The following is a 24659-nucleotide window of genomic DNA, read 5'->3' as shown; positions in this document are numbered from 1 at the left end:
ACAGCTTCTGACACACATCCATCCTACACATGAAAATAAATATGCTCTGAATACATTCTTACAATACACAGTATATACACCCTGCTGTATATACTCAATATTATATACACTGTGTATAACATTACTTGTATTATACACACAGAGTGAAAGAAAACAGACTGAATCACAGCAAAGTACTAGTAAATACCCTGTTCCCTTCTGGAGAAATGCCTGTGGCAACAAAAATTAAGAGCCTTTCACTCTTTTGCAGAGACAGAAGAGCAACTGGAGCACCTGGTGAAGCTTATGACAAGAAGGGTTTCCTAAGGGCTGGGAAGGCATGAAAATGAAATGGTAAGCTGTGCTTTTCTTGTCCCGCAAAGCAGCTGAAGTTTGGAGGCAGAGGAAATTTCATTTAATTACAATAGAAAATAATCTTGAAAGCAAACTATGACTACGTATACACAATTAGTTTTGTCCACATGAGAACACAAGCAGGAAGTATGGGCATTTGTGACTGAAGCACCATCTCATTACGACCATTGAGAAACCTCAGATCTACAGCCAAGAGATACAATCCACACCAAGACTAGATAACAAAATAAGACAGGGTTTCTAACCCATCCCAGTTTCATATCCAAGTTCCCTTCACAGATGAGGGAGCTGTGAAGCAGGACATAAATTATGCCAGAGAAAAGGTCTTTGGTTTCTGCTTTGGCATTCTAACAAAGCATTTGGAATTTCTCCCTCTCTCACTTCATTAGGGAGACTGCTCTGTGGACGGTTGCCTGCTTACTGTTTGCATCTCTACCAAGAGGTAAATATACTATAACAACACATCTAGAAGGTGTTTATATGTGAATACACAAACTGAGAATGTTGAACAAATGCATGCTTTGTTTTGAACATATTTCATCACAGTCCAAGGTTTGCTTACAGGTAATAACCTTCAGATAAACCTCTACCTGAAAGAGGTGGTTTCAAGGTTAAGGTGTTCCAGGTCCACAAATCTTAACCTATGAAGTTTATCCTGCCCACATTTTTAAAAATACCCTAGCATTTCCACAATGTTAAGAAAGACTTGGAATCTCATCATTTATAATGATACAAGGCAGTTAGCTGTTAAAGTACTGGGTTTGCTATAGGCATAACCAGGTAAGTGAAAGGACCGGATCCCAGCAGCAACCTCTCTGCCTGAATCTTTGCACATGCTCCACGAAGTTCTAGCTGCACTGGGTTTCTGACATTATGTAGAAAAAGGTACACTAGTATGTACAGATGAGGGAGTTTCTACAAGCCTCAGAGCAACTCCCTGTAATTTCCTTATCTCAGGCTTACATTCAGCAATATTAAGTCTTCTGTGTGTGGTTAAAACACTCATTGCTCATAAACATCTCAGGTTTACCAAGCGCTGCAGTGGTTCAGGAGGTTACACTTCCTCTGGAACTAGTCTCTCTCTCTCTCTTCCGGGAGCACAACTGACATTTTTAGGGAAAAAATTCATGTGTCTCCACAAATCAGTGTGACAAGTCTCTTGCCACTCAAGACATGCCCTTTTGGTAGCTAAGTGCAACTGCAAGCATTTAAGTGACTACCCTTTGACTCCTTTTCTCCCTCTCCCTAAAATAGGGGAGCTCAAGTTCAGTGTTTCTGAGCAAGTAACTGGGATTGCAAACAGCCCCCTACCCTCCCTAAAATACTTTTGCATGTGGGTGAGACATAAGGTGGCGAGAAGCCACAGAACACTACCTTGTCAGGTAAATATATTCCAGTTTAAACTCCTAAGTACTCAGAGATACAAGAAATTACCTGTTACCTTGTTTCTAACATCAGAACATTTTCCTGCTTAACCCATTACTTCCACTACTAAATTACTTTACTAATGTCAGAACTGCACTGGAATCACCAGAGTGATCTACAGACACATACCCAAGAGCTTTCCACTTCCAGGCCTTTTTCCACAAGGCATAAACCCTAGATCACCTACTGGCATCCCAGATTCCTCTGGTACCAGCAACATATAATTAATAAATAAACATGATTGCCCTAGATCATCTTGGGGGGAAAGGAGGGAAAAACAAAAAAGCCCAGTCATTCCAAGTTCCCTTGCACCACGCTTTAGACACCAAACAGCAGTATTTCCTTGTTATAGGAATCTTACAGGCTGATTAAGTTGGCACACTCAACTTCACCTTGAGAGCCTTAAACATTTGGACAATATTTAAAGTGCATAATAAAAAAAATAAAACCAGAAAATAAACTCATCTCACATTTCATTTTTACAACCACAATAAAAGCCATGGGCCAACACACGTTTTTTCCAAGGTAAAACACTGCACCTTCCACATGCAAAGCTTACCAGGTAGATCAGATGAGCACTACTCATCCTGCTTCATACACCCCAGCAGCAACTGCCACCATCCTTGCTGTATAACTGCTTCTGCCGCCTGGCCAAGCAACTCTCTGCTACCATACCTCCCTGACACATCAATAGCCACAGCAAGAAGCTTAACACAACATCAGCAACCTTCAGCGTTACTTCATACTTCTTCCCAGAACTGGCTTCCATAAGGACATTTACTTGACTTGTACCCAGAAGTCTGTTCTTCCCATCAACAAAAAACCTCATTCAGCTGTAGGCTCTGTTAAATAACTCATTACAGCCAGATTCCAGTCACCTGTTCTTGCCCCAGGCAACTTCAGCTGTGCTCCCTTTTGTGCCTCCTGATGCCCTGGTTTTACCAGCTGAAGGCAGTGTAGGTTTAACCTCAGGGGTATTAATAGTCATCATAAGTGTTACAACATTTGTACACAGTATCATACAGGAAGGGAAGGGTTATGTTGGGCACCACTCTTCTCCATCTTTGCAAAAAGAATAAAGAGTCAAAAAGCAAATAGATACACTTCTAAACGCAGTATTAAATTTAGAAATTACTGTGATCAGGAGATAGGATAAACTCTCTCTTTTGGTCATTAGGCAAATGCTTATTGTCCATTTTTCTAAATAAAGCCACAAGTTTTGTGGATTTCAGGATGATCTTTTCTTCACCCACATGCAACTCCACACAGTGCAAGCACTTTCTCTCCTGAGGGCATCCTGTGAACAGGACTCTTCCCACTAGAAAGCTCTTTGGGAGGATCACTTCTTCCAGAGCTTTCAAAACACTTGCAGCAGCCTCAGGCTCCCTCACCTCCCTGCTGTGGCTAGCTAACCATGGCCAGACATAACTGCAATCTGCTTTCAGACATGGCATTGTTTCAGAAGGACTCTGCTGAGCTCAGCCTTCCTCAGCTCCCCAGGCCCAAACAGCTCAGGGATGGCTCTCGGGCTGCTCCCTGCTCTCCTTCAGGTGGTGGTGGTGGCCCTTTTAGGTGTGCCAGTTACAGCTAACAGCCTGGGTATGCTACTAATTGGAGGGCTGAAGAGTCTCCTTGGGGAGCACAGTCATACGTGCTGTGGCAGTGAGGGTACAGTACAGTGGAGGCCAAGCTTTACTATAAATAAAATAAGACCCCTGTTTGGATATTGTTGTAATTCAGGCTCCTCTTGAGAAGCAAAACCTGGTCAGCAACTGATACAGTCTGAAAACAGTTGAGCTCTCTACACAGTAAGAGAAATCTTCTACCAACCACCAGAAATACTTGGTTCTCTGATTCTGATGGACAATTGGTTTACTATTTTCAATACATCACCATGGGGATGTGATTTTTCAGCTGAAAGTTTATATTGTTAGGCAAAAGCAGATGGTGATTTTCAGCTGAAAAATCTGAAAACCAAAGGAAAGCAGATGTTTGGTGATATAATTGAAGACATTTGGGTCCACAATTTAGCTTTCTGAATTATACTTTTCCTTCTGCTTTTATGTCTGTCTGGATGGACACAATGTGACACCAGACAAGCCTCAAAACAGACACTGATTAATATAGAAACAGAGATCCTGGTATGTAACAAGCTGAGCCCTGGCTGGTGTCAGTGGCTGCAAAAGGGAACTGAGACTCTCTTTGATCTTTAGCCCAACATATGCACAGGCCTGGAACACAGGAATTACTATGCTGTGACTGAGAACATTTGTTTTTCTCACCCAAGTGTAAGGTACTGCACCTGGGGAGGAAGAACCCCAAGTACCAGTATAGGTTGGAGGCTGACCTAATGGTCAGCTCAGGTGAGAAGGACCTGGCAGTATTGGTGGGTGACAAGTTGACTATGAGCCGGCAGTGTGCCCCTGCAGCCAGGAGGGACAATAGTATCCTTGGGTGCATCGGTAGGAGTGTTGCCAGCAGGGCGAGGGAGGTGATCCTCTCCCTTTACGTGACCCTGGTGAGGCCACATCTGGAGAGCTGTGTTCAGTGCTGGGCTCCTCAGTCCTACTGCTGGAGCTACTGGAGAGGGAGGGTCCAGCGGAGGCCACAAGGATGATCAGGGGTCTGGAGCATCTCTCTTGGGAGGAGAGACTGTGGGAGCCTGGCCTGTTTAGTCTAGAGAAGAACAGACTAAGAGGAGAATCTCGTTAGTGCATATAAATATCCCAAAGGTGGGTGCCACGAGAATGGTGCCAGACTCGTTTCAGTGGTGCCCAGCAACAAGATGTGAAATATGAGCTCGCTCTTCTAAACAAGATAACAAGGTTTTATTGAGGGACAAAGTCAATAAAGCAAAAGCAACAGCACTGGGTGCATGACTGTAGCCGGAGGTGCAAGTGATTAGTATTGGTACAGGTTTATATACTTTCACTATTGCAGTAGTCACATACATGTTCATAGTTCCTGTGTATAGGCGGGGAATATTATAACTAGCTCCAGGAACTTATTATCATAAGTCTCCTCTTCTTGGCGTCTGTGCACTGCTCTCCGGTCATTGTGGGCAGGGGTCTTGAGGATTTAAAAGATTTAAAACAGTGTGACCTTCCTGCAATATTTATTGCAGGATGGGCAGACAAGGAGTATCTCAAGCTAGCAGATGTTTGGGAGGCTCTGTCTCTAAACTAACTGACAAGTAGAAGGATGGTGTGAAATAACTCATTCATATTTAGTGGGGCAACTAAATCCTGTTATCTCACCACAGACTTATAACACAAACATTGTTCTTTAAAGCTAAAGATACTTTAGAAGAATAGTGTGAAACAATTAGCTCATGTTTAGTGGGGCCACTAAATTCCACAGACTTACAACGTAAACATTGTTCTCTTTCTACAGCCTAAGTTAAGTTAAAAAGTACTTTATGTTTTCCAGGCACTAGCTTTTCTGGTATCAAGTCCCCCCCTTCTTTCTTTTACCTTTACAAATTCTTCTGCTATGTGACTCCATTTTGCTCAAGAGTTCCGGCCCTTCTTTAACTTGTCTAATCCTGTGTCTTTAACGAGCTTTGTTTCCATTATTGTAAACTCATACAGTTATATACACATAACCACACCTATGATTTGCAAAAGCCAATGCGTTTATGTGTTTATCACAAAGACAAGGAGCAATGGCCATAAACTAAAACACAGGAAGTTTCACCTCAACACGAGGAAGAGCTTCTCTATGTTGAGGGTGGCAGAGTACTGGGACAGGTGCCCACAGCAGTCATGGAGTCTCCCTCTCTGGAGACATTCAGGGCCCGCCTGGACACGTTCCTGTGTCACCTGCTGTAGGTGGCCCTGCATTGGCAGGAGTTGGACCAGATGATCTCCAGAGGTCCCTTTCAACCTTAATGATTTTGTGATACTGTAGTCTGATTACTTACGCCTTATGCTTCACAGAACTTTGGCCATGAAAAGGGATTGAGTTGTTTCAAAGTGAATTTTAGTTTTGCTCCTTGGCACAGTCACAGACTCATGCTGCTTTTGTTCTGCTCCCTGCTGCGAATGAGTTTTCTATCCAAATTAATACATCTGCATTTTAATTTATAAAATATTTTTATGAAACAGGTTTGGTTAAAGTGTTAATTTAAGCCCACATTCTGTGCTGAAAACACCTATTTGTCTATGCTTTATAAACGCACAGAACCCTCCTTCTTCCATAATGCAGTCTTCCCCCAGAAAATATAACACCACAACCTAGTAAAAGTTGTCCTACATGACAGTGTCAGATTCCCCCATTTGTAGTTCTAGTATACTTTCAACTAACTTGGAATAATTTATAAAAATAATTAGTACCAGAGTTATTAAATGAACAGTGTGTATAAGTGAGACGCATTTGTCTTCCTGCCCTGCCTGCCTACCTTTGTTCACCAGCAGGCTACCCGAACCCTGGTTCTTGCTTCTGCTGGAACTGGTTGGTAAGATCTGTCCAGGCCACCCACCACCCGTACAAAGTATCTGTCTCCCTTGGAAAAGTCATTTACCTTCTTTCTGGCATACTGGGACAATAGCTATACCAAAGAGTATGAGAGGGCAGGCTTAGCAAGAGTGCAGCAAGCCAGAGCTGCAGATAAAAGCCCTGTTCTGCCAGACCCTCTGCAAGGTGTCACAGGGGAAGGAGGCAGGAGCCTCTAGTGCATTACTGACAAATTGGAAGCCATGATCTGACAGGCAAGCAACAGGAGTTGGGGGAGACCAGATTCATCCAGGATCTTTCTCGTGCTGATGTAACACCCTTTTCATGCTTCTTTTTTCAGACTTCCCTCCTACAAAAGCAATACTTGCTTATTTATGTGTGTGCATCTTCACTTTTCTGCATCCCCTTTTCCTCTTGTGAACTGACTGGTTAATTAGAATCAAATCAGACACCTGATCTCAAAACTAATCTCCTCAGAAACTGGGAGAAAAATCATCAGCTAAAGAGACAAGTTCAAGCAGCACCCACATGGATGAAGTGAAAGCAACTGCATGCAGCAACATCTGTCCTGCTGCAGAGCTCGCTGAGCATTGAGCATGCATGGCCCTCAATCCTGGCATGGCACTTACTGCCCTCTGCCTGGCTGGGAGCAGGAGGACACACATAGAAGAGGGAGGAAGAGAGGCAATAATGGTGTGATGAAGCCAAATTCTAGAAAACCTGGTGTCCCTAGCTCTGCTGCACACTGAGAAAGTTGTGTGGTTTTTATTCCAGGTCGACCAGACACAACATGCCATGCATTTGTTGGAGAAACTGTTGTTTTGCCTTGCATCACCACTTCTCCTGGAAAGCTGACCCTCTCCAATTCAATGCTGTTCTGGCAGATAGAGGCTGACGATCCTCAGCACACCATTGTAGTGCACTTTGTTCTCAATGGGCAGGATTTGCCGCAGTTCCAGAATGACAATTACCATGGCAGAACTAGCCTTTTTTTTGACCAGATGAAGCATGGCAACTTTTCCTTAAAGCTCTCCAATGTTAAATTACTGGACACAGCTGTATATAGTTGCATCTACAAACAGACGGGGGATCATGCCGACAAAACACAGAAATCTAATGTTAAACTCATTGTATCAGGTAAGATTTTTCTTATAGTTCCGTGGGAGGGGCTCGGGGGCAGCATTTCTTGTTGACAATCTCTGTATGGCCGTTAGGTGGGATGACTTCAATTTTTAAAGCAGATCTTCACTGTTTCATTCTGTTCCTTGCTTTTGTTGGAAGAATAACTGGGAAGAAAATAAATGCATCTTTGTTAAGCTTCAGCACAGCATATTGATGGAAGCAGCAGGACTCCTGAAGGCAAGCCACCTGCCTCTTCCTCCTCCCTTCACAGGAGACATTAATGAATAATGAGGTCTCCCCAACTTCTAAGCATTTGGTTATTTATGGCTTTGTACTGTCATGGATCCACCTTGTCCCAGAGGAACAGGAGATTATTTCATTGTTTGCACTTGGGTCTGTGAAGCCATATTAGTTTTGTCTCTGGTAATGAAATCCGAAGTCCAGCCCATACACCCTTTCTGACATCAGACAGACAGTTGCTGTTCACCTTTTCCCTTGTGCCTGGAAGATCTGGATCTGGTGGCAACACTGGACACATGCAACAAGAATCATTTTTCTTCCTTAAGAAAATGAGTGAGACTGTAACACATGCTCAGATAGTGCCAAACAACAGAGCTAAGATGGTTGAACTACCCACAAGCATGGCCAGCAGAATGATGGGGCTTTAGGTTTGACCAGTTGACAGATTGAAAAAGCAAATTTTAAAAAGGGGATGCACATCAAACTAATCATAGTTTTTTAAGGTGTCTTGGTTGTACAAATCAGCAGAAAACTTCAATTTTGGTCAACTACAAACATTTAATTCCACTTAAAATAGAAAAAGATATTTCAAGTAACAGAAACCCTTCAGTATCTTTGTTTTAATGCACGTCGTTCTCAAGAGAAAAATGTTTCTAAAATGTGAAGTAAAATACTTTTGTTCAGAAAATTTCAAAGTGAAACATTTTGCAGTTTTCAAAATGAAAAAAGTGTTTTGAAAATGGAGAATCAAAATCTTTTTTATCGTCTGATTTTTGGCAACAGTACGGTGTCTTTTACTCTGATTTAATTATGTGATCATATTTAAACATTCAGTAAGTTTGACAAATATATTCTTTCTCAGAAAAAAAAATTACTAACCCTTAGATCAATTATCAGCCCCCTTTTCCTGTTCCAGCCTCAAAACACATAACTTTGATTTTTGTGGTTTTTTTTTCCAGCTCCTTCTATCACTGAGGAGGCTCCTTCCCCCTCTGGTAAGGCAATACTCCTTAACCTGCTAACTGTCTTAAATGATTATCCAGTGCTTTAATTTGAATTTGTCACATTGGTAAAATGTGCTGAAAATAGAGAAAGTCTAATTGACTTATGATGCTTGCTCTCTCTTACTAAGCCTAGCAAAATACAGCTGTCTCAGGCAAAAGAATTTCCACTACTAAGACAGACCTAGACTGCAGAAAGAAGAATACTGAAGCGCCATCAGTCACCAGTCTATAAAGCTACTCACCATTATAGGCATCATAAAAATCAGTAAAAAAACAACATGGAAGCCATTCAGTTCTATGAATTAAGGCCTTTGTAAATTACTTTGGTATGAATAAACGACTAGATCAAGAGATTGGGGGGGGGTTATCCTTTGGGGTAAATAAGATAATAAATATTCTAAAAATAAATGATTTATGACTCCACACAAGCTCTTCTGGGAAAATAAAAGTAGATCTCACCAAAGGCAATTCTGAGGTATAGTGCAGATGACACCGTCTCAGTTTAATCATTACAGAGATTTAAGTACATTCGGTCATTTGTAACACTTCCTGAGGGAATGCAGTGCAGAAGGTCTGTCCAGCTCTGACATGCCATTGTCAGTAAATTCTCCCATAAAAATCTTGCTTGTAAGCAATTTTTTCCTGTTAGCTCTACAAAACTTTAAATTGGTATCAAACCTGCAAAATTTTGCACATAAAAATCAATAGCTGTAATTTGTGTTTTACTCAATGTAGCTGAAAGAGATAATCCACTCCATAACAATAATTATATTACAGTTAATGTAATAAGTTCAGCCACAATATGACATTACAGCCAGATTAAAAGGCAATAAATACAAATAAAAACCAAGGAAGAGAAATGTTCCAGTGTTTTATTACACAGAAAAAAAAACCATCTCTGTACATGATGAGCAATAAACAACTTGAAAAATCACAGGGAATATCCTTTTTAGACTTGCAGTAGCTCCCCTAGCTGGCTTAAAGGTCTTTAAAAACCACAAAGTTAAATTTAAGCTGATATAATGTGCCTTCAGTGGCACAGCACCATATTACAACATTACAAAAGCAAATAGAACAGGAGCTAGAATATCTCTAGCTGTTACCTTCCACAAGAAATAAATTATTTATAGTTAATGCAGTAGCAGTGGAAACTTCTCAAAATGAAGAGAAGTAGGTTGTATTTAAAGGAGATAGTTGTATATATGTTTGACTCAGCCAAAAACTTTCTGACAACTTTTCCACAATAGAAACTATTTCTTATCATGAAAAGGTATTTTCACAAAAAAAAAAAAGAAAAAAAAAAGTGTTTGGGATAAGGGAGTGTTTCACCTTTGCTACAGGAGAACAAACTGAACCACATTCATAAGACACCTGAAGTTTCCTGTACTGCTGGATTTTGAGGGGCTTGGGGATGGAGGAAAGAATAAAAGCCTAACTTTTGAAATGCAACTTTTTGCAAAAAGGAAAAAATGTTTCCTGTTGACAACTTCTTTTAAAGAAAATCATCAGCCACAGCTCCCTTTTTTTTTTACTTTCAGCAATTTCTTAAGAAAGGAAGAGAATCTGTTTTGTATTAGTTGTTATTTTGGAAGGGACTTAGAAAAGCTAAATGACTTGCTGAGAACAAAGGCACTGTATGCAGAAATAACTCTTACACTTTGCAGTCATCGTAACCAGATCAGGAGGTATTTATTATTTTTATATAAAACAGAAACAGGTTTGATCTGTTTCACTTCTGCTTCATTTATGTTTATTTGCTGAATTGTTTTTCCTAATTATTTTTAAAAGCTTAATTTTACTGTCACTCTTAGTTTCTTGTGAGACTCTTTCTGGATCAATCAAAACTTGTTTTAATGGAAGGGCCTGAGCCTGGAGAAGGTCACAAGAAGCCAAGAGACTTGCTATAATCCTACATTTGTTTCAAAGCATTACTGAAGACTACCCAATGTTTACTTGCTCTTTACACGTTAATACAGCATACTCCTTCTAGGAAGAGGGGAAGGAAGCACCCCTACTAGCCATAAATTAACTGCAGGAACATACTGAAAGCTGATACCACAGCTATAGGAACAGCCTAAGAATTGGTGTAGAAAACAATATGCAGCCTGATCTTCCCAGAGCACTTGGACCTAAACTCTTAGAGGAGAAATTTTTCCACTGCTTAAGTTGGGGGTTCAAAATCTTTCTTTACCTGTGTACCACATTCAGCACAGGTTGCAAGTACCATCTGTGCCAAAGCCAGTCTGCGCCCTGTGTCCACATTGTGGCTTACATACTAATAGTGGTACACAGTGCTGGTATCACCTAAGCATCTGTGGCCTAGACTTTTTACTACTTATTACCATTATTTATAGACTCTTAATCACAACACCTATCTCAGGCCCTGAGTAGGTAGAATGACAATGTATTTTATACTCTTTAGCTGTTGTTCTGTCAGGATTTTAAACAAGTGTTCTTGGTCATCCAGAAAAGGAAGTTGTGTTCAATGTTGCTGAGTGTCTTCGCCTTTTTTCTGGATGGCATACATTTGAAGACTTGAAAAGGAGAATTCTGAAAGAGCCAAAATCCATATGGTTTTACAACAATCTTCCATCAATGCATTAATGCGAACTATATCTTCAAATATATTTCTTGTCAAATCACCAGTTATATGTGGACTTTCTCTTTTTTAATTTTTCAGGACGCAGGCAGATTTCCTCCAGAAGCCCCAATGATGCACCATGTCTGGCAATGCTTCCCCTCTCTTTCTACCTCCTGGTCTCACTGGGAGTTTGGCACTTGTAACTGGGGAAGCCAACCTTCTCTTTGGGAAGTTCTCTTCACCAGAGGACCTCATTGGGCAGAACAGCTGTGTAGACAGAACGGTGTGACAACTGTTCCAGAGCCACGTGAAAGAAACACCTTAGCTGAAAACAGACCTAGCACTAGGTGTTTATATCCTGAATTTTGAAGTTCCACAAAATCAAAGGCAGCAAGACTCTTGAGGTGGCAAGTCTGGTTTTCATTTGTTTCTTGGAGCCCGGTTTTAGTACTGGCAGTATGAACATACGGATTTTGTGGTTTTGCTTTAATGACAGCATAAAAGACTCATAAAACTACAAAGTCACATCATAATTGACCCTAGTGAGATCTTTTGCCTAAGATCTTATCTGTTGTCCTTCAAGAGAATTGTAGGGAGGAGAAAGGTAATCACCCTCTGTGTCAGATAAAAACTGGAAGTAGGAAGCTGCTCTTGTTTTCTGACATGTAAGGACACAAAGCTTGTGCAACTTGAGCATGTGAAACTTTAGCTTCTATTTTTACTCCTAAGCATCATGGGCTATCAGTAACAACTTTTTCTTCCACAAGAAATGTAGTATTTCTTTAGCGGAAGGGTGAAGCTGGCTGAGAATGATGATGGAAATTCATAAAACATCAACATAGAGGAAGCGATATGTTATTACAAAATCCACTTCTAAATAAGCCAAAAGCAAAAAAGATTTAATTCAGTATTTCCTCTTTCTGTCATGAAACACAGCAAGGTAAATGTGATTATTGTGCAAAAGATGGATTCTTAAGGTAGAACTGTGCCAAAAGAAATTGGTACTGCGATAATGTTATATCTTTAAAAGCAGCACCTTTGAAGGAAAACTGGTCAGAATAATTGTAACTGATACCTATGCAAATTAAATGGATTTACTTCTGGAAATGTTTGATTCAGGTAGCACAGATGTCCTGTGTAAACCTAAGATTGAAAGGATCCTGAATACCAGCAGTATCAAGAAAGTCCAGAAGTTCTGTTTCAGGCCACAGTTGCTGCACCCACCCTATTGCAGAACTGAGAAGCATCCAGAGAACTATTCACCCAGGCTGGTGAACAGGGGTGACTGCAAGGCGCTCCTTCTGGCTGGGCCCTCAAGCCAGGGGAAGTGGCTGACTCATAAGGACGCACATAAAGTCGATTTGGAACAATTCTACCCTCTTTCCAACAGAAAGACAGGATTATTTTGTAAGAAAGGGAGCAGAATAGAGCTTTAAGTGGTATCCTTTGAGGTAAAGGAAATGGTTACCTCTGACTTTCTTAACAAAGTGCTCTTTCCTCACAGTGGGGAAGAGGGATGGAATCCCATGCACAGCCGGAGCTGCTGCTGCAGTGATGCTCAGCTGGCACTTAGGCTACTCTGCATACACGGAAGCTTAGTGTAACAGTCGGCGTCCCATTTCATATAAAGATTTTAATATATGAATTGTACATACTGTGATTGTCTTTTTGCATCCTACCTTCCAAATGTTTGTCTCAGATTCCATGTATTTTTCAAAACAAAAGTTGATTTAAAATTAAAGCTTAAACAAACAAAACCCTGAGGAGAGCAATCGCTTGGTCTGTAAGAGTTCTTAATTCGTATTCCAGTTGTTCCTACAGTTAGCTAGGCTCCCCATGCAATCAGAAAGTCCAAAAGGTGGTATCTGTACAGGCCTGTTAGTCCCAAAACTCTGAACTGCTTGCCTTCATCTCAAGGCCCATGAGTCCTAAAATCTAACAGCCATTTAAGCAGCCCTCCACTTTTCAAAAGGTGTTGAGGCACATGAACAACATGAGCACCTCCGCTCACAAGTACAAGCTGTGTGACTATAAAGCTGCATTTATTGGGCAAGGTAATGAATAATTAAATATCTTCATGCAGGCATGCAGCTCTAGGACACAGCCTCAGTACTGCAGAGAGGGAGCCATATGTTTACATACAGCTCAGTAATATGTTTTAAGAGCAGGCACTGTGCTGACTGGTGTTATGAGGAATGCCCAATTCCCTCAGTCATCTGCTTCTTTCACCCTTAGAAGTGATTCTCCTTGCCTGTTCAAACTGGCATGAATCACAATAAGCACATGAGCAGATGAAGATAGGAGGAATGAAGGGTGGGGGAAGAAAACTGAATGACCTCTAAATGCTGTTTACAACACTACTTTTTTACTACTCCGATTTGCAGCAGCACTTGGGATGCTTAAACACCTCTGTTTTTATATTTCCCCAAAGCTATAGTTAACTGCCATTCTGATTTCCTTGGGGACAGCAAGGAAAGGTTTGAATGACTAGTAGACCTTGATTTGTCCTTCCTTGCCTGGGTGACAAAACAAACGTCTGTTGTGTTCACCCCATGCACAGAACATGAGCAGCACATATTTCTTGTGTTTTCCAGAATTTCATCGTGAATGGGAGGGATAATTTTGAAAACTAAGGAGAGCAGTAACGATTCACACATTTAAAAAGGAGAGATCTCCACTTCTCTCACTTGTAGTATCTTGGTAGCCCACAACTACGTACTTCATATGTCAAGTGCATAGGCTGATAATCTGCTACATTAAAGAAATTAGTAAGAGATCCTTGTACATTATTCTTGCAAAAGAATGACTGTGAAAGCAAATTCATTTTTTTCATGTTTGACAGTAACACTGCTGAGACAAAAATGAATTTATCCTGTACTTTATCTATGCTTAAAGTGAGGCCATTTTAACTGGTTAATGCTTTCCACTGAGCTCCTTTCAGTTCCATATAACGTAGGAAAAACGGCCCAAAAAGGTCATCAGCAAGAAATGAATGTAATACCTTTGATGCAGAATTTTCACTGCTGTTTCAGCTAAGCCCGAGGGAAGTCATTCACAAAGCATGATGTTCAGCAGTTAAACAAAGGCTACTGAAACATGTTGAAAATAAGCATGGAAGGTGATTATTTTTGTGGCACAAAATCATGTTGCTATTTGTAATGCAATCCTCATTGCAATTTCTGTTTCAGCTCCTGGGATTGTCCAATTTTAGACCCTTCTCTTTCCCTCTCTATCTCCTTCTGCAGAGATGCTGACCAACGCTGAAATCAGCTTGGAAAAGATAGCCAGATAGCAGTTCCTTAAGTCTTCTTCTGAGGGTTAAGGTTGACCCACACAACAGGCAAGCTTCCTTCAGCTACTTCAAGCCATGGGAAGAAAAAATAAAACCAGCTCAAACAAAAGACTCAAGCCCTGGAATGCAGGCTACTCAGTTATTTGCAGATGGAGGATTATCTAAACTTCCACTCTGAAATATAAAAAAATATATATGTATTCACACACACATTAGATACTGCTATCTTGCAGACACATAGACCCTGCAAGAAACAGTGTGTTTCCTTACAGAAGTATTTCTTGGCCTGATAAAAGTCCCTCCCTGCAAACCTTGGGTTTAGGTCACCTTGGCTGTAATAGCATTATTATTTAAAACAAACAAACAAGCAAACACCCCCCCCCCAAAAAAAAAAAAAAAACAAAACAACAAAAAAACCCAAAACCTGCACATCTTTCCCCAACCACATTGTGTAATTTTATTACTTTATACTACACTTTTCCTCATTTTTCAGTGATAATTATATCACAGGAAGGCTTTAGAGCTTAATGCAAGTATATTTGATAGTATACTTTCAGGGGGATAAATAAAAAGTCACTGTCTTAAAGAAGTCTTAACAAGACAGTGAGACAAATGCATTCATTGTGATGGAACTGGATTTCCTAGTGATTTTTTGTTGAAAGAGTAAGAAGCAGTATTTGTTTGATTTCCTCTACGCATCTACATGTTGACATCACAATGTTGCACAGAAAACAACAGCTGGAGTATTGTGCCTGGATACAGAAAACAGCTGGAATACTGTGCCTGGGTTAAGTGAAAACGTGCCCAGAGCATCGTTCATGGAAGTGTCCTATGCTCGCATCTTACCCAAACTCCATTGTGGCCACAAACTGAAGGGTGAGAATGAAAAGTGCATCTCAATCCTAACTCTCATTTCTGTTTGTAGAAGAAAAAAGTACCGCTGTCACCTTTGTGAACACTGCAACAACTGGCAGAGAAACATTTTGGAACATGATTTTTGTGCGTGCGCATTAAAGAGGGCAAAATGGGGAGGCAGAAACACAACTGACAGGTAACAATTTATCCGAGAAGTTAACCCTATCACAGCACTAGAAAAGCAACACAAGCAGGAGGGGCAATTCTTACCACTCCCTTTTAGTAGGACAAAGTTGTTACATGCTTTCTGAAGATAAAAACTGGCAGGATCCATAAACAAGATACTGCATGCCTCCTTGTGGAGGCTTGGGGAATACACATTCTTTCACTTCTTATTTCCGTAATAGTGTTTAACAAAACAAATTAATCATAAACTTCTATCCATGTGGCTGAAACTAGCAAACCCCTCAGCAGCTCCAAAGAGCCCTATGGAAGGAAAGGAAAAACCCAGCTTGGCAGACAAATGTCTCTATTAATTGCTAAGAGTACATGGAATTTCCCTCCAAATTTACAGTGGCTGGAAGCCAAGATGACAATCTTACATCTTCCATCAAAGCTAAACAATCTTCTGTTACTTAAAAAAATAAAATGCATGTATCAAAGGTCAGTACTCAGCACATTATTGTGAAATTAGAGAATAAAACAAAATGAAAAGCAATACCAGTGCATGATTCTTTCTCCCTTAAGAAACATTATCCCTGAATGATGGAAAAACAGGAGAGTAAAAAGATGCACTAAAATGTGATTATTTCAGAAAATAAACTTTATTTCCCCAGTGCACGTTTGTCCTGTCCCCACTAAACACCCAAGGTTCTGATACTGACAACAAACACCTTAGGGATAGCTTTCTTTTTCTATCTACCTTGAAAAGTGTTTCAGGCACTCTGGAGGAGCTGTTCTCCACCTACTCTAGGGATTTCAATACCATCTCAGTTCTGTGATGCTTTCTTATGTTACCAAATTTCTTTTAAAACTCCTGCAGATGTTGGAATGACACATTTTGAAGTGCCATTGTATTTTATATGAACAATGACCTCCCATACACTGCTAAGCCTCTGTGTATAAAACCGGTATCAAAAACATTCACTTACATAAAAGTAAAGCTTATGGAGGAAAGATTTGCACTGAATTACAGTGGCAATGTTTAAATTCTGTTTCTTACCAACTTGATAATAAAAATTCCATGAAAAATTTGATGCACAAGCAAAAGTTTCAGAATATGTCCAAAATCCACTTTACGAACCTGCTACCATGACTTGGTTTCTGCGTATTTCTGTGTGAGTACGCTGGAGTTGCCAATCTGCACAAGAAATTTCTGTGAAATCTGCAAGAAAATGGTGTCATCTTTGAAGTACAAATTCAGAATGCTTTTGTTAGATTTTTTTAATCACACCAAGAGGCTCCAGCAGCAAAAACGCTGATTCTGAGAACACAGAGCAAGCAGAACATGCCCATCAGCCATACTCCAACCTTACTCTTCCTCTTCGCTCCCCCCAGTAAAAAACATTGTTCCATGTCCGTAGCAAGTCTTCAGCCACATACGGTATTCACCATACCCCAAACTAACCTAAGGCTTGTAGATCTCATTTATGTAGCATACAATTCTGTCTTAAAAATATGGGTTCGCTTTGGCATGTCTGTCATGCAAGAGGAACTTTAATACAAGGTAAGGGGTGTCATTTTCCTTCCTTGTTTTAATTTGAGAAATGTTACTTCCTGCTGAATCAAAAGGTGACAAGTATCTTGGAAAAGGGGAAACAGACTGCTGAATTCTGTATGGGAAAAGTGGCCCAAAGACCTGAAGAGACCCAAAAAGCAGAAAACCTGCTAGAATGTATCAACCAGTGTTATCAAAGACTGCTGTCAAACAAAAGTGAAGGGACAAGGATGAAATAAATGCAGAAGTTAATTTATTTATACATCATTATTCCATACATTCAGTAATGTTTCTTTGGAGAAAGCTTTATTACCCTAAGGCAGGGAAAGCGGGGATAACTTGAGACTGTTTTTTCCATCCACTACTAATCATACAACTACTTTTACACGGTTATTATCCTTAAAAATTGTGCGTCACATCAGCGGATATTTTCTCCCTCCTTTCAAGACTTTTTTAGTGACAATGGGCCAATGGATGAGTTTTTCGAAGTGCCAGTGTTGTGGCAGTTAAGATGTAGCCTGCTGCTGACTGATATTCAGAATGGCTCCTTTGTGGAAACAGGATTATTTGAAATGGAAAAATGAAACATTAATCTTTTAATTAATACCATGCTAAATTAAGATGTGGGAGATGTCTATTCATTTGACAGCTGATCCAGGCTTTATGCTCACAGATACAGCCCTGAGCTCACAGATCTTGAACCATGCACTAATTCCTCTCTACTCCCATTCTTCTTCCACCAGATACACTGACACTGTACTTGCTATAGCCCTATAACACATCTGCCCTTGGCTTCTGAAAGGGCCTTTAGTCTCTTTTTGTCCCCAAAGAGATGATTTGGCACTGGTGCACTGGGAGGACTGGTTTCAGAATACATCTGCACAACTCTCTTCAGCTGGAAAAACTCGAAAAATGCTCCAGGTCTCAGGCCAGACTGCTTGTACTTCATAAGCCATTCTGTAGGCTCCTCTCACAGAATGGCAGGGAAAGCCCTGCAGCTGGGAATCAATCAGCTTTGTATCAGGATTCACTGGACTGTGAAAAGGACAAGCACGTGAAAATGTTTCCATTGGTCCATATTATATTTGATACTATACCCTAAATTTAAACATTTCTGAATTTTTTCTTTTTATTTGCCAGTTAATTTTAGCACATTCTTGACCATGGCCCCAATGCCATCAAAGATATGATGTAATTCTGTTTCACACATAAATGCTGGGGTAGTCACTACCTTGTTTTTCATATCCACATGAGCTTCGTAAAAGGGGGTTAAGGAAAACACAGCCTATGTCTCACTTGCAGAAGCTGTCTGCAAAATAAACCATCACTGACAAAAAATCTCGCAACTCCACTATCCTATAAAAAAATCATGTACAAATACATCATACTGTCCAGCTGTAAAGACAGCTGCAACCTGTAGTCCAAGATACTAGAAGCTATTTTTGCCAGAAATACAAACACTGCATGAGCACTTGTGAGAACGCTCAGAAACACAAGAAAACCTACAAAATTTACTGACTGTAATAAAATGTCTCTGAGTACAGTTTGATTATAGCATTAGATTACAGGAAAAGAAAGAAAATCTCAAAGAGAACTGATCAGCTGTAGCTCATGCCAATTTCATGTGCAAATTCACTCAGCATTTACTTCATGTTCAAGGAGTTCTATGGCAATGACTGAGAACAACTCCTAACAATACAGTTGTGTACAGAAGACAATGTTTCTAATCGTGCTATATTGCATGCTATCTGCTATACACTGTATATTCCCACTAAACTCTAAGCGGAAACACATAGATCCTGCATGCATCCATTACTGTAATGACACATTACTAAACTGTCTCTCAACATGGCAATTAACAGGAAAGGATATAGTTACTTCTTTCACATAATGCTTTCCTCCCAGTTCTTTAATAGCTCCTGCAGTCCCAGCATAAGGCCATTTGCCACCTTCCTCTTCTTCATGGCCCACAGTTACTTCAGCACCAGAGAGAACCTTTGCTGCCAACACTGGGGAAATGCAGCAAAGACTGCAACAAAAGGAATTATAGGAGTGATTCTACAATGACTCTCTTTCAAAACTCAGTCATAATTGAAAATATTCAAATGGACATGGTCTCACAAATCTGAATGACATCACAAGGCAATTTTCACTCAGCATTTTCTAGCTTCTTTGACAAACACCTACTCACACATGCATCTTGAAAAACACATTTAAAAAAAAAATAAGCTACATCTGATACAAAAAGGAAGATGCTTTTTCTAGTTCCAACAGTAACGGCTGCACATTTCAACAAAACAGATGTTGTCTCCATGCTCACATTATCAAATAAATGCCCCTCCGACTAATATACATACCCAATAGGTTTGCCTGCTTTGTGGAAGTCTTTCAAGACACGTTCAACTTCTCTGTTCACCTTGCAATCTTTCCCATCAACAGCAAAGGTAGATCTGCCACAAGAAGAAACTTCATACGTACCTCAATGTAAATCTACAACTAGTGATGTCTGCCCATCTGCCCCTAGACTGGCTCTCAAGGGTCATCACAAGTTTAATAGCTTCTAAAAGGTGGCTGAAAAAGCCTGCACTTGATCATCAATGCTTTAGCCAAAATGACCCACTTCTAAGGCTTTGGTATGTCAGGAAGTTCCTTACTTGATATAAGCATCTAGGAATAAGAATTATCAAATCAGCCTTCTAGGATTACTGAGAAGTTGAACAATAATGTTTTCACAGAAAAAAATACATACAAAGGGGAATAACATTCAGGTTTCTCAAAGCCAACAAAACAGCAGGTCAATAACCAGATAATCAGTATTCCCCACAGCTAACACTTCTTTTTTTCTCTTTTTGAGCTAGCTGTTGCTTTATCATCAGTAATGCAAGAGGGGACTTCTTGGTAGTCAGACATGAAGAAAGAGCATAATAGCAATAAGAACACCTGAAACTACTGAAGTTTTCCCTTCACTTCCCTCAGTCAGGCCCAAAAAAGAATCATCACAAGAGTACAGGGAAAAGGATTTCTTCTGCATTACCTACACTCTCACCAATTCTCACCAACATTGTTTGGAAAATTTAAAAAGTGACAATGCCAGTAAGATTTACAACTGGAAACAATCGTGAACAACACAACTCCCAACACTTTGAAAGGAGTTTTCCTTATTATGTAGAGGTTTTGTATGTAGTAAATAAGGATATTTATTGCTTCCTGGTTTTATTGTATGAGTCATACTTGATCTTGAAGAGTTAGTTAAGGAGTCTGATGCTTAGTTGGCACGCACAAGTTTTTAGCAGCTCCAAATCCACCAGGGAATATCACAGCATCATGGTCTGCTGTAGTAAGTTTAGCCAGACTTGCAATTTTACCACGAGCAATCCTTGCAGATTCCACTAAAACATTCCTTGAAGAAAAAGAAATAAATCAATGAGATGAATTAAGCATTTGTGCACAAGAGAGCATAAAGAATGTTTTGACAGAGGAAGAAGAAAGGGAGGAACTAAGAACAGTGGTAATCAGTAACTGAAGCTAACTGATGCTTCTGAAATACTTCTACTGGGAAACACAGGCATTAGGAGACTGTATATAATCAAGCCCAGAAAGCTCATTTAGTATTTTCTCTCCAGTCAAAATACCAGATAGCATGAAGCTACTAAAGCCTGTCAGCAAAGTGCTACAAGCGCAGTTACAGGCTACTATGTCTGAAGAATGTGCAGCTGTCACTGCACTGGGCATAGCAGTCACGGAAAACACATTAAACACTGACTTTACCTTGACTCAGCTTCAGCAGGTTGCCCTTTACTATGGTCAATGACATGCATCTGAGGAACATCTGGAGCATACATCTGAACCTTAGCTCCCCCACGACTAAGGTGTACCAGTATGCTATAAAAACAGAGATAAAACATGCTGTAAACCTAGTAGGGAAGGCTTTACTTGGCCCCTGATCTTACTACAAATATGATTTTGAAAGAAGAGGAAAACCACGTCTTATCAAAGCACACTAAGCACACAGCAGCAAAATCCTTGTATGTAACACCAAAGTGCAAAGTAGAACATAAAGTCAGTTTGGAGGCAGGGTCAGGTAAGCTAGAGACAAGTTTCTTTGTTCAGTGCTCTTATGGAGGCAGAATAATAAAAATGCAACCAGAACAATAAAAACTTCCTTTCTCATTGCAAGTCCCCAGGTATTATGGAAGAGTCCCACAATTAACATACCTATGCGTACACTTAATCTAGGTCTAGGTGAAATATCTCTTAGCAATTAACACTAAGAGTTAATAATACAATTTAAGCATGAACAATTCTAGTGTTAGATTTAGCCGCAGGAACAGAAACTCGAAGTGATTGTGAAATGAAGTCTTTACTTAACTCTCTTAAGAGAGATTCTGGAACTTTGAATTTCTGTTTCTGAAGGAAAGACAGTCTCTCTCAAACTCATTCCTCTGGCACTGCACATGCTGTGCTTCACTTTTGGACAATCACCAAATACTGCAAGAAGATGGCCTAAGGTCCCAATTATGCTGTGAGAAAACCATGAAGCTTCATCATACATCTTTCAGGGCAATTTTCATTGCCAGAGAGGGCAAAACTAAATTCAACAGACTTCTGTAATGCGAAGGAGACGTTTTTGGACCCTACAGTTTTATAAAGTAACTTACGCTGAAGCTTCATGAATTTCTGTGCCATCGTAGACACCACAACCAGACAGGACCTGCAGTAAGAAAATCAAGAAATTCAGGTGATACAAAACTTCCTATAGGATCTTTCACAAGCTTTGTGAGATTACAAACAAACAAAAAAAAAGCCACAACCTAAAAAATCCCAACAACAAACCTCCTCCAACCCCTGCAAAAAACTACTTAGCAATGAGCTCCTTAAATAAGCCAGTCAACATGATGCTATTAGCACCAGCATCACCGTTTGACACACTGAAGAATTGACATTTCCTATTTATAGCTCCTCATCACAGACAAGTCTCAGAAATAACTAAGATTTATTTACTGGCTTGTGCATTTATTCCTCAGAGTTAATAAATTGACATGATATCCTTAGGTATGTTTTTATTGTGCACACAGCAGGCTACTCTGAGTGTCGCACATCTATTTATGAAGTGTCCATTATCTGTGTGAGATAAGTTATCACCTAGGTATTCATACAAAAATGGAATAAAAGTGCACTTGGCATAGAATATTTCACCTGCTGCTGTATTTTGCCTGAGGATTCACATCAGAGATCAATAGCTAAATCCCTTTTAATCAATTATTCTATATTAGCCATACTTTTCCTTACTACCATGGTAACATTGTTTATACATAATGGAGAATAAAAAAGCACAAAGCATTGAGCTATCCTTGTGTTGGTGGAGAGTCTATCACAAAGTAGAAGGAAGGAGAAAAAGAAACATTAAAAAAAATGGGAAAAAGGCAATTATAAGAACAAAACAAAACCAAAACAAAAAAACACCAAAGAATTATCTAGTCCCTGAAAGTATAAACACTTGTAGGGTTTTTGTTTGGTTGGTTGTTTTGAAAGGAAAAAAATCCAGTTCAGAAGAGTCCATTTATTAACTTTACTCTCTTCCCTCCTGGTTTTATCTCAAGTTTTCAAGAGCTTTAAATTTTTTAATAACAGACACATGCACAGAAACTTGCAACTGAAACTGACTTAGAAACACTGGACATGAAAGGGGTTTCAGATCACAGCACCCAGTGCTCTTGCAGGCATGACACCTACTACCACTTTGCCAAATGAGTAAGATGCATTAATGTTCTTCTGTCTGCATTAATCCCAATTACAATTTCACTGCTCCAATACTTAAGAGCCACCTTCTACTTTCTAACTTTTTGTCTTTCATTTAATTCAGACTGAATAAACACAAGCAATTATTCTAAAGTTATCTCCTGTAAGCAATACCTTTTAAATGTTTTTGAAACTCACTGCAGCCAAAGCACTAAACCACTATCCTCTGTTATTTCAATACCCGCTTGTGACAAATCTGTCTTCTACCACAGTCAGAAATTTAAGTCACTAGTGTCAACAGGAACATTTGTTTTAAAATCCTGTCATTTGCTAAAATGACAGCATTCCTAGTAAATTACCTTTCAGACATCTGGGCTGGCTTTCTGCCCATTCCCGAGCTAACTCTGTCCCAGACTTCTTCAGGCAGGTGATGCCTACTTATTTCTTTACATTTTATGCTGTCAAGACTATGAAAAGCTCGAGCTTCAAGGAGCTCAAAAACTGTGTTTCCACTTGGGATGTTACCTATAGCCTAAATTTTCCTTTGGCAGCCTGTGGCTGCACCATCCCCTCCTATGGGTTTGCTCAGCCTTGAGAAAAGGTGGCTCAGGGGAGACCTTATCACCATGTTCCAGTGCTTAAAGGGTGGCTACTCCCTTTTTACAAGGAGTCACATGGAAAACAGGAGGGGTAATGGGCACAGGTTACTCCTGGGAGATTCCAGCTGGGCACAGAGGAAAATTTTTCACGAGAGCCATCAGCCACTGGAATAATTTTCCCAGGGAAGTGGTGGATTCCCCAACACCGGACACTTTTAAGATTCGGCTGGACAGGGCACTGGGACATCTAGTCTAGGTCATGCTTTGTCTAGAAAGGTTGGATCAGGTGATCCTTGAGATCCCTTTCCAACCTTGCATTCTGTGATAGCATTTCAGCTTCTCCCAAGGCTTTCCAAGCAGTCGCTGCCACCAGACGAGTCGTTCCTCGGCCCGACGCCCCGCCATACCCTCCCAGCCGCACCAATCCCACCTCCGCAGCGAGCCCAGCGGCAGAACGGCCCTCCCGACGGCACGGGGCCGAGGGCGCATGGTGACAGTCAGGAAAACAAAACCAAAACGAACCCTTTCTGCTCGGAGCTGCTGTGCCGCCCCGCTTCACCCCCCTCCCCCAGGCCAAGGCCGCCGGGGCCTCCTCCTCCTCCTACTCACCACAGCGACGCGGGCGGGGCGGAGGCGCGGAGCGGAGGAGTGGAAGGAGGCGCGGAGGCCGGGCGCTGCCCACCGCAGCGCGGTGCCCAGAGGCAGCCCGCGAGAGACCAGCATGGCCGCAGGCAGGATGAGGGTGGCGGGCGGGAAACCGGGACGCCGCCAGGGTAGGGCCGCGCCTGCCCACGGAGCAACGGCAGGCCGCTGCGCCCTTGGCCGCGCCCCCTGCAGGCGGGGAGGGCGCCGCGCTGAGGCCTGCAGGCCCCTGGTCCTTCCCCTAACCTCATTTAGTAGTAATAACGTAGCGACAAACCAAAAAGAGTAAAAACTAAAAATGCACACACACACAAAAAATCCTTGGCACGTGTATTTAACACAAGCCTAGCACCACCTGCTCCCTTTTGCAAGTGAGAGGGGGTAGCCAAAAGGTGCGTGCAGCCTGCCCCAGGGGGAGCACACCAGGCCAAGGGCAACAAGGGGCTGCTGAGGCTACAACTGCGAACAGAAACAGGATAAATAAACCAACATACAGGGAGAGATTCTTTCTTTCTAGGATCTTGTGCAATAGTGTTTTGCTTTTAAAGACTAGAGAGAAAGATGAAATGCTAAACAGTGCTAAGGTTCATCACTGATAAATTTATTTGTGAAAAGTGAAAGCTGCTCTAATTTT

At 40.8% G+C, this 24659-nt stretch overlaps 2 protein-coding genes across 3 annotated transcripts; one reads left to right on the top strand and one right to left on the bottom strand.

Moving 5' to 3' along the window:
* Positions 1-267: 267 nt before the first annotated feature.
* Positions 268-13081, top strand: LOC130596949 (ICOS ligand-like). 2 transcript variants are annotated; one of them, XM_057405049.1, is made up of 5 exons: positions 268-333; positions 744-796; positions 7009-7371; positions 8556-8591; positions 11281-13081. In XM_057405049.1, exons 1-5 carry the CDS (start codon positions 320-322, stop codon positions 11382-11384), a joined length of 570 nt encoding a protein of 189 aa, XP_057261032.1. In that variant the 5' UTR covers positions 268-319; the 3' UTR covers positions 11385-13081. The 2 variants fall into 2 exon arrangements, with proteins under 2 accessions (XP_057261032.1, XP_057261033.1); XM_057405050.1 differs by lacking the exon at positions 11281-13081 and adding an exon at positions 8729-8935 and having other exon boundaries at positions 275-333.
* A 4200-nt stretch (positions 13082-17281) lies between these two features.
* On the bottom strand, positions 17282-24137 carry GATD3 (glutamine amidotransferase class 1 domain containing 3). Its single transcript, XM_057405048.1, has 7 exons — positions 23993-24137; positions 21704-21756; positions 20814-20927; positions 20326-20445; positions 19403-19495; positions 18918-19074; positions 17282-18303 (listed from the first exon to the last, which is right to left on the bottom strand). Exons 1-7 carry the CDS (start codon positions 24104-24106, stop codon positions 18175-18177), a joined length of 780 nt encoding a protein of 259 aa, XP_057261031.1. The 5' UTR covers positions 24107-24137; the 3' UTR covers positions 17282-18174.
* Positions 24138-24659: the final 522 nt, after the last annotated feature.

Source organism: Pezoporus wallicus, unplaced genomic scaffold (genome assembly GCF_028554395.1).
Source record: "Pezoporus wallicus isolate ANWC-B61680 ecotype Strahan unplaced genomic scaffold, APGP_CSIRO_Pwel_v1 contig_1739, whole genome shotgun sequence".
Lineage (NCBI taxonomy): Eukaryota > Metazoa > Chordata > Aves > Psittaciformes > Psittacidae > Pezoporus > Pezoporus wallicus.
The sequence above is the reverse complement of the archived record's forward strand: the minus strand, read 5'-3'. Positions and strand labels throughout refer to the sequence as shown.

Coding starts and splice junctions, on each gene's coding strand:
- LOC130596949 (XM_057405049.1), top strand. Junction 797..7,008: donor GTTTGCATCTCTACCAAGAG/GTAAATATACTA, acceptor TTTTTATTCCAG/GTCGACCAGACACAACATGC. Junction 7,372..8,555: donor TGTTAAACTCATTGTATCAG/GTAAGATTTTTC, acceptor TTTTTTTTCCAG/CTCCTTCTATCACTGAGGAG.
- GATD3 (XM_057405048.1), bottom strand. CDS start 24,106: ATGCTGGTCTCTCGCGGGCTGCCTCTGGGCACCGCGCTGCGGTGGGCA. Junction 20,928..21,703: donor GAAATTCATGAAGCTTCAGC/GTAAGTTACTTT, acceptor CTGTTTTTATAG/CATACTGGTACACCTTAGTC. Junction 19,075..19,402: donor AAAGCAGGCAAACCTATTGG/GTATGTATATTA, acceptor CTTTTGTTGCAG/TCTTTGCTGCATTTCCCCAG.